This window comes from Gossypium arboreum, chromosome 5 (assembly GCF_025698485.1).
Source record: "Gossypium arboreum isolate Shixiya-1 chromosome 5, ASM2569848v2, whole genome shotgun sequence".
In the NCBI taxonomy this organism is placed as follows: Eukaryota; Viridiplantae; Streptophyta; class Magnoliopsida; order Malvales; family Malvaceae; genus Gossypium; species Gossypium arboreum.
The window spans coordinates 7,426,855-7,438,937 of NC_069074.1; the positions used below are offsets into that span (position 1 = coordinate 7,426,855).

The following is a 12,083-nucleotide window of genomic DNA, read 5'->3' on the forward strand; positions in this document are numbered from 1 at the left end:
AAAAATTAGTAAAAGAAGAAGACGAAGAAAGCTTCACCAGGAAAATTATAATATTACCATAAGTATTTTAATAATATTAAATTTTTTAAAGATTTTAAAAACATTACAAGTCTACTTATAAAATATTTTTATTCTGCACAAGAAAAGTTATCCTAATGATTGTCAAAAATTTTATTTTTAAACTTTACAAATCTATACGTAAAGATTCAAAAATTGAGACATATAGAAATGTTTAGACAATATTAAAAAATGTTACTGCATTAATATTTGAATTGAAGAACATGGAAAATGAGGCAGGCGTGAAAAGAAGAGCTCATCCTTCTCAAATGTAAATCGTCTTTCCATGCAGACAATGATATAATTTCGTAGACTAATTAGCTCCGTCTCCCTATAATCTATGTATATCTTTATTTGCCAGACTCACCGTTTTTAAATGCGGATGACCAACCGAACTGGTTAAAGCTGCTAACTGTGAACTATAATGGCATTTCCATTTGCGTGTACTGGACTTCATCAGAGATTGGAACGCTTTGCTGACTCAAATGGAATAAAATTTAATCAGCTAGAAAAATATAGTTGGCCAAGGTTGGCACTTGACAGTGTTTTCTTTGCTTTGCTTTCTATTATCTCACATGATGCAGAGCTCGCTAAAGGGGTGGGTGACTGTGTCTCGACTTTGTAATAAAGATTGATACGGAACTACACGCAAATTCGGTTGGTGGGTGTTGACTGTTGAGTGATAGCAGTGGGTCTTTAAGCATTTTCACATGTCCAAACTCCAACTCATTCGGGGTGGAGGACGGAGTCCGGTGGGAGATTCTCCTTTATAAGGCTTTCATTATTTTGATCTCTATCGGCTCAATCGATCTTACCAAGTATAGCCTTTTTCTTTTGCCTTTTTGTCATTTCCCATTGTCTCTTATGGAGTCGTTCTCTTTTTTGTTGATAATTTCAATTTTCTATCTTCTCTTCAAAATATGGAATTGGATCAATAACGTGAGAGACCAACAATGTTACATTTTGGATTACCAATGCTACAAGCCCAGTGATGATAGGATGGTGGGGACTGAGTTCTGCGGGGAAGTGATAAAGAGGAACAAGAATCTCGGACTCAACGAGTACAAGTTCTTGCTGAAAGCCATTGTCAGTTCAGGCATCGGAGAACAAACCTACGCCCCGAGGATCATGTTTTCCGGAAGAGAAGAGAGCCCGAAACTGGAAGATGGGATCTTGGAAATGGAAGAGTTTTTTCACGATAGCATCGAGAAGGTGTTATCAAGGGCAGGCATATCTCCTCAAGAAATCGATCTCTTAGTCGTCAATGTCTCCATGTTATCCACAGTTCCTTCTTTGTGTTCTCGGATCATAAACCACTACAAAATGAGACCAGACATCAAGTCTTTTAACTTAACTGGAATGGGGTGTAGTGCTAGTCTGATTTCTCTTGACATTGTTCGCAATGTCTTCAAGTCTTACAAGAACAAGTTCGCATTGCTTGTGACTTCGGAATCGTTGAGTCCGAATTGGTATGCTGGCAACGATAGATCGATGATTCTCTCCAATTGTTTGTTCCGTTCGGGTGGCTGCGCAGTACTTTTGACAAACAACAAGTCCTTGAAGCATCGAGCAATGTTCAAATTGAAATGCTTGGTGAGAACACATCATGGAGCCAAAGATGATTCGTATGGTTGTTGTATCCAAAGGGAAGATGATAAAGGAAGGATGGGATTTCACCTTAGCAAAAGCCTTCCCAAAGCCGCAACTCGTTCTTTCGTCGATAATTTGAGGGTCATCACCCCAAAGATCCTGCCTGTTAGGGAACTAGTACGGTTCATGGCAGTTTCACTCCTTAAAAAATGGAACGTCGTCCGCCATGGTTCTTCCCACAAGGGAGCTTCTCAAGGACCAATCAAAGCTGGGGTGAACTTCAAGAGTGGGGTGGACCATTTCTGCATCCACACAGGAGGGAAAGCAGTGATAGATGGGATCGGAATAAGCCTTGATTTGACCGAGTATGATTTGGAGCCAGCTAGGATGACACTGCATCGATTTGGCAACACATCGGCAAGTAGCCTGTGGTATGTTTTGGCATACATGGAAGCCAAAAAGAGGCTGAAGAAAGGGGATAAGGTGTTGATGATAAGCTTTGGTGCTGGCTTTAAATGCAACAGTTGTTTGTGGGAGGTTGTAAGGGATTTAGGAGATGGGAATGTATGGAAAGATGAAATTTACATGTACCCACCAAAGACATTGGTTAATCCTTACATGGAAAAGTTTGGCTGGATTCAAGATGAAGATCCTAGCACCTTCAATCCTGGAGATTAAAAGTCTATTAAGGTAAAAATAAAATATCTAAATTTGATCATTGTATTTCTTTGTATACAGTCAAGTTCTTAAGATTGTTAAATCCCAAAGTGGATTCATAAACAATAAGTTGGGCAGCTTTCGGTGATGAGAAGTGTGCCCTTTTTTTTTTATTAATAATTGGTAATCCTTAATTTATTGTTGAATTTCGAGGGAAATTAAAAAGGAATCAGGTTTATAGTTGAAGAGATTTTCAAATCAATGCTCTTGTTCTTCGAGGGACTAAGTTGTTAACATTTAAACAAATCACACAAATCTTGACCTAATCTCAATCAAGAGTTGAAATGAACGAAAATATTTTGTCCTTGATTTGACTTTGTTGACTATAATAATCATATTTAAGATATTTTTGTTTTTTTAAATTTGTTTTATTATTTATATTTAAAATTCGTGATTATTTTTTCCAACAATATTTACTTTTAGAATATTTATAAGTTTAATTTCATATTAGTGTTGCACTTGAGGAAAAACTTAATTTTAAAAATTTGTTAGGAGTATTATTAAAAAAGTGTTCGAGAAAATGTTGTGAAAATTAGATTACTATTTCATATATAGTTGTCGAGTTTTTTAATTTTATAAACAAAATTTAAAGATGAACATGTATTTTATTTATATATTTTTACTTTTTAAAAATAAATAAAAAACAATTGTTATTTTGTTAACTCTAAACTTAGTGAATGCATTTTTCTAACCATAAATTGAAAACAAAGTTTTTAATATATAATTTTAGAATTAATTGTACTAGACATCTTTAAACTAAGATATTGATTTTAAATTGGTTTTAAAACTTTAAGATGTTCTAATTGCATACCTAAACTATGGGTGTTATATCAATAAGGTCTTTGGCATTTGAACAAGACCAAAATTCTACTATACTTATCCGGACCAAGTACACAAAATAGAATGTGCATTGTCTCCATTGAGTTGAATGTTTTTCCCATCTTCCTCATTTCATTCATTCTTGCCTTTTGGAACTAAAAGCTCTCTTTTTTGTTTGAGTGGTATGGAAGGACCGTCCATGGTAATGTCTCATAGGACAATATTATTTGTTTGGATGAACAACATCATCATTGTCTTCCAATAAGAACAGTTATCACCATTGAAATAAGGAGGTTTAGAGATAGATTGAGACTCATCAAAGAAAATTGACCTGAAAGTAGACGTCATTGTTGTAGGATGAGTTAATGATCGTTTGAGCTTCTCCAAGGATCTTCTCTTGGTTGTTAAACCGTCTTTAGAGTCTAGCTATGATATCAATTGTTAGCTCGATAATTCAACTCGAAATCACCAAAAGGGGGATGAATTGGTCTATTAAAATTTTATAGTTGCTAATAAAAGGATAGAAATAATGAACACTTCAATTTTTAGTGGTTCGACCCTAATTGTCTACTCCACTACCTTAGCTTTTCACAACTAAGGATTTTCTCAATTTCACCAATTTGATAACCTTTGAGGACAACGTTTTACCTTACAATTTCTCTTAAGAATTCTACCCAAAATCTTAATATTGCAACTCCCGTAAGATTTCTACCCAAATTTTAAGACTCAACCATTCAAAAAGTAAATACAAATAGCAAACTAAGAAGCAATCCTTACAATATCAGAAATTTGCCAATAAAGCACAAATAAACAAGAATACATTTGAGCTAAAGAATAACAATGAAAGCTTACAAGTATGTACAAGAAAAGTATGAAAGAATTAAGCACTAAGGTTGTAATGATTGGTCTTTTAGCTCCAACCGTTGTGGTTGTTGAAAACATAAGCGGAGTCAATAGGGATGAAAATACTATATCATTAAATTCACCAATAACAAAAGGTACCGGTACTTTTTCTACGAGTATCAATACTGTTAGCATTTAATGACTGATTGAGTGACTGTTAAAGTTAGTTTACAACGATACTAAACACAAATTATCGATACTTGATAAAAGGTATCGATACTTTTTGAACATGTATCAATACTTTTATAATTAATTGAAAACATAATATCAATTTGGTATCAATTTTAGAATGGGTACCGATATTTTGGAAACTATCGATACTTGGCCAAAAAGTATCGAGCAATAATAACTTGTTTTAAAACTCTTTTAACATGATTGAAAAATATTTAACTCAATTGAAACCATTTTAACTTGATTTTATCATTTTGCTAATTTTGTTCGACTTTAACTTTTGTTCAAAAACATTTTAATTTATTATACCAAAATATATTATCAAATAAAGTTAGATATAACACTATGGCATCACAATTTTATTCGAATATGTTTAAACATTTAATAGGGTAATAACTATTTAAATTTCCAAATATAGTCAATTCATAAGCTTAACTTGAAGGTTAATTATATCCGACTTTGCTCGAACAATTAATAGGATAATAACTATTTAAATTTCCAAATATAGTCAATTCATAATTTATCATATCCAACTCATCAACTCAATAATAATTTCATTCATATGATAGCACGAATCAATCCAATACAAATTCAATTTCACATTTTATCAATCTTTAATATTTTCAATTTAATCCCTCATTTCAAAAATCAACATTTTCATGTAAATACAATTCATCTAATCAGTCCCAACTTACCTCAATATCTTATCATGTTATGTAATGAATTTATGCAACAATTTAAGTAAATCGAATTGTAGAAATACAAACCGAAAACTCCGAGCTATTCATTGACGGCTTTAGCTTTTTCCTTTCCTCTTGATAAATTCGGATCGAAGTTAGCTACGGATTAACATAAACATACAATGACATCAATACTTAATCAAATTCACAGCCAATCATCATTTTATACAAAGTTTACTTTTTATTCAATTTAGTCCCTAAAACCGAGACTAACATAACTTTCAATTTAAAATGTCAATATGAAATCTGATTTCACTATGATCAATTAGGGACCTCCTATTTCTTATTTTGACAGCAAAATTTTACAATCTACTTAGTTTGGTCCCTAATGTACGAAATTATCAATTAACTTCATCATTTAGTCCTTTTTCACAGCTTAAAATCTATCAATTTAACGCCTAAAACTTTAAGAATTCATCAATGACTTTCTAAACTTTAACAGTTTTACAAATTGATACATGAACTAGCTAAATTAAGCTCTCATGATATCAAAAACATAAAAATTACAAGAAAATGACTAAATTGCATATATCAACTTTTGATTTAAAGCTTCGAACCCTCTTCAATGGCGTGAAGCTTCTTAATTTTTCTTTCCTTCAATTCGGTGGAGAAGATGATTCCTCTCTCTTCCCACCTAAACTTGTTTTTTTATAATGGTATTTAACATGTTAATCAAGTAATTAGTTTTACTTTAATTAAATCAAGCTTGTTTTAGTCTAATTAATCATCACATGCACTCACGTCCACTATCTAATATTTATTTATGGTTTATTTGTTGTTTTGAACCCTTGGTTAATTGCTATTTAAGCCCTCAATCCATTTTCTAATTAAGAACCCATAACAATTGAACTTTTATCACTTGTACAATTTAGTCATCATACCTTAATTAATCATTAATTCGGCAAAAATACTTATATAAAATTCACCTATATAATAACTTCATAAATTCTATGAAATGTTTACAGACTTGGTTTATGAAAACAGGGTCCCTAAACCGCAGATTTCAACATCAATTTGTTTCAAGTCGTTACACTTCCATTATTGAAACCATTGATTTAGCCATTAAATGACACAAAAAATCTTATGTGACGTAATTTAAAATAATAATTTTTTAAAAATAGTAAAATGTTATTGCACAATTTTTAAAATTTAAAGCTAAAAATAAAGTATAATAAGAAAAAAAAGAGAGAGTGGACAATAATTTTTGTAAGAGCTTCGAAAACCTAAAAACAAATAAAAACAAAGATTTTTTTTACAACATCTATTTTTACGGTATTCATTTTAAATCGTGTCACATAATATTTGACATCTCATTTAATAGTTAAATTAGCAATTCTAGTAACGGAAGGACCTTACTCATATAACATCATAGTTTGAGCATGTAATTAGAATGTGTTAAAGTTTAAGGTCTAATTTAAAATAAAAATCATAATTTAAGGATGATTGGTGCAATTAATTCATATATTTACAGTGCGCTTTAATCATTGAAACTGCAGTTTAGTTGTCCATCAACAGGTCCGGTGACTATTGCTAACAGAATTTAAAATAAATCGTTATAAATAAGTGTATAATTTTATTTTATTTTATTTGATATATATGATTTTATTTTAAAATAAGAAATTAAACTTCAAATATCATTTTATTTAATTCTAATATTTTAAAATTCATCAATTTAAAATACTAACAATTGCAATTCTGTTGTTGAATTAAAAATATAATTATAAAAAGAACAATAATATTAAAAATATAAAAATAGCAATATACATAACGTTTGTTTTGTAGAAAATTTTAAATATTTTTAATAATGTAAAATTTAAAATATATATTATAATTAAATAAAATATTTTTATTGTAGAGAATTTAAAAGAAAACCACCTATTCATACGAATTTTGAAGAAAGACTACTGAAATTATATATCAATTTATCAAATTTCATTATTTTACTCAACTTTGTTTTTTAAAACTTAAAATCTTGATATTACTTGTAAGCATTTCATGTTTTTCCTTTTGCTTTACGAGCAGTTCTCATAAATGACAATTCATTGAAAATAAAATTCACGAAAAGTACTTTATGTATAGTCATATATCAACTGCCCAAGATTTGATGAAACCGAAAATTTGTATGGCACAATCATTTATTTCTCTCAAATTAAAAAAAAAATTCATTTGAAAGTTTTGTATTTAATTTTTGGTTCTTTTAATTTTTAAACTTGTATTTTCATAGAATCATTCAAAATGGATAGAAAAATTAATCTTTTTAATTTTCTTGACAGATATGAATTATCAAGTAAACATTTAATTAATTTTTAAAATTTTAAAATATAAAAATATTAAAATTATTAAAATTATTAAAAACTATTTTATTATAAAAATAGTTTTAAAATTTCAAAAATTAATTTATTGTTGACATATCATTTATGTAACAATCCACATTGTATGTTATGTTAGAAAAATTAACAAATATTAAATTCTTTATTCATTTTAGGGTGATTTGATAAAAATTACAAGTTTAAAATTAAAAAGAAAAAATTAAAATAATTTTTTTATAAAATTAAAATACCAAATAAATCATTATAAAATACACTCTTCGAATATTTTTAATGTGAAAGGTTTTTATATGGCCACCATATTCCCATATTAAGAAGAAGTAATCTTTTCCCCTAAACTGACACATTACCGGAAAAACCCTTCATGGGTTTCACATTGGTCATCCGCCCTTTTTGGTCACTCACTCGCTTCCCATGTTTCAAGTGAGACATAAAGGTTGAACCCTTTATCTCTCTGTTTCTATCTACAAGGGGAAATAGATGAAATAATGGATATAATTTGATGACGTTTGCCTTGCCTTTTGTTGTGGTTGTTTCTGGCAATAAAATATTTCCTCACACAGACAATCTGAGATCAAATTTAAAAAAAGAAAAACCCTCTACTTTTGTTAGCCAGGACTGCTTTAGATTCTCATGTGAAAATGTCTTGCTTGTTTAATTAGCTGTACGGAAGTTTTGCACATAAAGCAAACTCAAATTTATTGGCCTTCAATGCGGATGGGCATACAATTAATGTAGGGTCTCATGAACATGCATGTTCCCTTGCCTTTCCCTTAACGTGCGATCTTGGTTCTTAGCTTAACTTGAAGGTCAGTTCCAGTTTTACTTTTTTGGTTGATGATAAGTCTAAAAAGCTGCTCCAAAATTAAACCACACCAGGTATCGTTTTACATGCAAATTTGATAGCTCATGTATATATTGTGTATTATATTTTCTGTGTGTGTTCTTTTTTCTCGTGACTATCATAAAATATAATATAACGTAAATTATTAAATATACTAGATTTTTGAATTCGAATATGATATCTAAGTTATACACATTGTGTTCTATCATGTTTTATTCTATTGTATTTTTTTATCAACATCGTATGGTAATGGTATCTTATTAATTGTGTTAATAAACCTTCTAAAGAGTTACTTCCTTTGTGATGATCTGACTATATCCAACTAAGGTTTGGGCTGTTTAGTTTTTTACATGTCAGTCACTTTGTTAGTTTTCCGACCTTAATAATAGCTCAATATATTGGGCAAGGATCTGATCATTCTATTAAAGAAGTATTGATACTGAGCCAGGCCCATTTTGTACCTATTCTTAACGCCCATTTGTGGGTTGTGTGTGATTGAGACTACCTTTCCATGGATCCCATGCCATGGTAATTGGATGCAATCTTTGTTAAACATAAAAAAGGACAGAACACTGGCCGAAAAAAAAAAAAAACGACAGAAAGAAATAACATGAACGACACTAGAATAAACGGGTGCCTAGGTTTTCAAAATGTGTTGTTTTCTTCAGAAAAAATATGATACATTTGCACCTTTAAAATCAATAAACTTTCGTCTTGCATTTGGGATTATACGTGAAAAAGAAGAAAAATCAACTCCGAGGCTACCTTGACCATAGGTCAAATCGTGAATTTTCATTAAGATATCTCAAAAAATGGAGAAGGAAGTGGGCAACGGGTGTTCTTCTCTTGCTTACAAGCTTTTATTCTCATGCCCTTTCGGTCTGTCTCAGCCACAGGTTTTTAACTTTCTCCAGTTTATTCTCTTTTTATGCATTTACATTTGCTTTAATGTTTCATTTATTATGCCTTTATTTGTTTGTTTGGGTGGATGAAGCTGTCCGCAGTTTTCGATGAATCATACGATAGAATTCCTCATTCAGACTCGAATTTGGAGAATTCCATTTCTCAGGTAAACTTTTAAGTTTTTCAAGTTTTTTGGAAGTCGAGTTGTTCAAATTTTTTTTAACCTTAGATGTGTTTTTGGTTTGCTTAGATATGGGATCAGAGGGTTCAGAAAAATGGATCTTTATTCAATGGCAAGAAATTTAGGGTATGATCTGATCTAATTTAATCTTGTTTATCTCTTAAATTTGTGTCCCCCCCCCCCCCCCACATAAACTTTTAGGGGCAATCTTTTGAGATGCAGCAAAAGAAAACCTGACCCCATTTTTGTACTGATGGGGAAAAACCCAAGATGAGGATGCTTCAACATTTGCCAAGTTATTTCATTTGAATGAATTTTGTTCAAATTAGCATTCATTATTGTTGCCACTACTGATAATTTTTACAGTATGGAGGGTATAGTCAGAAGAGTGGAGATGGATCAAAGAAAGAGTCTTATGTATGCCTTCACCTTGGATTGACAGATTATAAGTCTCTCTCTCACTCTATTTGTTTATGCATGCATTTTTGCCTAACATACCTTCTGGATTTAAATTGCAATCAATATAGCATTTTTTGCCATGTTGCTTGTGTAGCATTTATCACGGTTATGGATGTTATCATGATCAATTGCCATAAATATAGGAGAACCCAAATAAAAAAAATAATGATATAAGAACATTTACTTTATCATATCTTATTGATGTTTCTCTACATGTTACCAGAACTTTTGTGGGGACAAATTTGAATCCTTCATGGGAAAAATTCTTGGTTGCATCAGAAGGTATCTCAATGCGAATTTACGATATCATCTGCAGATGAGATTCTTTCTCTTTCTCGTTAGCAGTTAACACAAATTTATATATACTATAGCTGGCAAATACTTTTATTTACCCCATTATGCCTAAAACAATATAACAGTTTTAGCACTTGAGAGTTCGCTCAGTGCCCTTTACAACACTTGGCTGAAGTTTTAACTTTAATCTTACAAACACGGTTGCAACCTTCTGATTGCTTATACATGCGAGATTCTGCATCTCTTGACCATTATCAGTACTTTTCTGCAGATGACCCAACACAGTGTCAACACACCTCGAGCCCTCTAGGTAATGGTGCAATTGTGGAGACATCTGACCAAAAAATAGTGCTGCTGCAAAGAAGTGATAATGTTGGCGAATTTCCTGGGCATTTTGTTTTCCCAGGAGGCCACCCTGAGGTAATACATAATGAAGGGTACACAATAGATCTTACTTTTTTATCCTAAGACCCTGCTTTTCTTTTTCAGATTAATTTAAGCTACCATGTTTTATCTGCATTAATTGGTGTATCTTTTGTACTTTTGCTTTTACAGCCACAAGAAGTTGGCATAGAAACCCACGAGTACTGCAAGGGCTCGAAAGATTCTGAGCTTGTTAATAAAAAGGTTTTGCAGGAGATGTTCGAAAGCATCATCCGTGAAGTTGTTGAGGAAATTGGAGTGCCAGCTACATCCTTGGTAAGCGAAGTCACTTTGTTGTTGGTGCTGCTTCCTTTTGTTAATGGTTGTGAAATTGGGGGTAGTTTGAATTGTCCAAAATATCTAGAATACAGAGCTCTGTTTGTCATTTTTTTGATAAAGGACACAGGTCGAAGAAAATAAATATTTAAACCTCATAACTCTTTAGGTTTGAGATTCGGAATAGGCGATTTATTATCTGGTCCTTGGTATGAGAGCCTTCTTTTAGATGATATACATTTTGTTACCCAGATTTGAGGTGAGTGTTGGATATGAGGATGTGTATTACACAAGTTTTAAATTTTCAGTTATAATTTGTACCCCATACCCATATACGGATTTGGTTACTCTAGGGAACATGAAGAGTCCGGATAACATAAACAATAATGACCTTTTTTCAAAAAATCCCGTTATAAATTCATCTTGAGATAGTTGACAAACAACTTTGTTATTTCCAGATGCTTTCATTCCAGTTTCTTCTTTTGCTTGCAGTCAGATCCTCTTTTTATCGGCATATCCCGCAGGGTCTTGAATGTTAGACCAGCTATCTTTTTCTTTATTAAATGCAGTCTTGAATCAAAAGAAATCCATCAACTGTATTCTAAGGCACAAGATGGCTATGAATCCACTCAACTTTATACAGTCTCAATGGTAAGTCTTTTCCTTCTTGCTTTTTCTTCTGGTAAATTTTGGTAGGACTGGAAGTTGATTGGATTGCTTTCTTCCCCTCTACCTAGACACAAAACGAACATGACATGTGAAGAATAGCTAAAAAACGACATATAGCTAGTGAATATAACACAATTACATGAACATGTCAAAGTTTATATAACACAAATATACAAATACAGACCCATCTTTTCCCCCTCAAATGTTGAATGCTCCGTTTTGATGATCAGATTGAAGTAGAGCATATGACATTAAAAATGCCTGGCTGTCATCAAGGTGGATTTGCTCTCTATAAACTAATGGTTGAAGCGTTGAAGAAGAACTGATGATAGTTCATTGCTGCTGCTCTCTTCGATTTCAAATTTCTACTCTTCTATATATTTTCCATCTTAGATTTCAAAGCAATAACATCGAGTTCATAAACTTTGATGTAACTATAACGTCATTTTAATTGCTTTCAAGGAAATTCCAGGCTAATTGTAAGCAGTGTGATATGTTGTATAATAAATCAGAGGAGTTATTTATTGTATTGTGGGGATTTCTTTCTGTTGGACATTTTCATTCCAACTTGCATGTAATTTGAAAGTCTTGTAGCTTTAACAGAAAGAAGGTTTAGGGGCCAATTCAAGCATCTTGTATTTAACAAACAATATCTTATCTTGAACAAGCAGGTTCGGGATGTGAATCGCAACTTAATTCATTTTCATAAC

At 31.6% G+C, this 12,083-nt stretch overlaps 2 protein-coding genes across 7 annotated transcripts; both read left to right on the top strand.

The window, feature by feature from the left end:
- The first annotated feature begins 309 nt into the window (after positions 1-309).
- On the top strand, positions 310-2,562 carry LOC108449928 (3-ketoacyl-CoA synthase 12). The gene has a single exon (XM_017747315.2). The coding sequence runs from the start codon at positions 922-924 to the stop codon at positions 2,323-2,325; it is 1,404 nt and encodes a 467-aa protein (XP_017602804.1). The 5' UTR covers positions 310-921; the 3' UTR covers positions 2,326-2,562.
- A 5,496-nt stretch (positions 2,563-8,058) lies between these two features.
- On the top strand, positions 8,059-11,982 carry LOC108453841 (nudix hydrolase 9). 6 transcript variants are annotated; one of them, XR_008283394.1, is made up of 9 exons: positions 8,059-9,064; positions 9,163-9,237; positions 9,322-9,378; positions 9,619-9,701; positions 9,935-9,993; positions 10,277-10,425; positions 10,561-10,704; positions 11,274-11,355; positions 11,604-11,632. XR_008283394.1 is itself a non-coding variant. In XM_017752174.2 (9 exons), exons 1-9 carry the CDS (start codon positions 8,981-8,983, stop codon positions 11,697-11,699), a joined length of 864 nt encoding a protein of 287 aa, XP_017607663.1. In that variant the 5' UTR covers positions 8,254-8,980; the 3' UTR covers positions 11,700-11,982. The 6 variants fall into 6 exon arrangements, 5 of the variants coding, with proteins under 5 accessions (XP_017607663.1, XP_017607664.1, XP_017607665.1 ...); XM_017752174.2 differs by having other exon boundaries at positions 8,254-9,064; positions 9,173-9,237; positions 9,619-9,669; positions 11,197-11,355; positions 11,604-11,982; XM_017752175.2 differs by having other exon boundaries at positions 8,255-9,064; positions 9,173-9,237; positions 11,197-11,355; positions 11,604-11,982.
- Positions 11,983-12,083: the final 101 nt, after the last annotated feature.

Excerpts from the sequence above, each read along its gene's own strand:
- LOC108449928 (XM_017747315.2), top strand. The coding sequence starts at position 922 with ATGGAGTCGTTCTCTTTTTTGTTGATAATTTCAATTTTCTATCTTCTC.
- LOC108453841 (XM_017752173.2), top strand. The coding sequence starts at position 8,981 with ATGGAGAAGGAAGTGGGCAACGGGTGTTCTTCTCTTGCTTACAAGCTT. Across the intron at positions 9,238-9,321 it reads TGGAGAATTCCATTTCTCAG|ATATGGGATCAGAGGGTTCA; the intron begins GTAAACTTTTAA and ends TGGTTTGCTTAG. Across the intron at positions 9,994-10,276 it reads ATTCTTGGTTGCATCAGAAG|ATGACCCAACACAGTGTCAA; the intron begins GTATCTCAATGC and ends ACTTTTCTGCAG.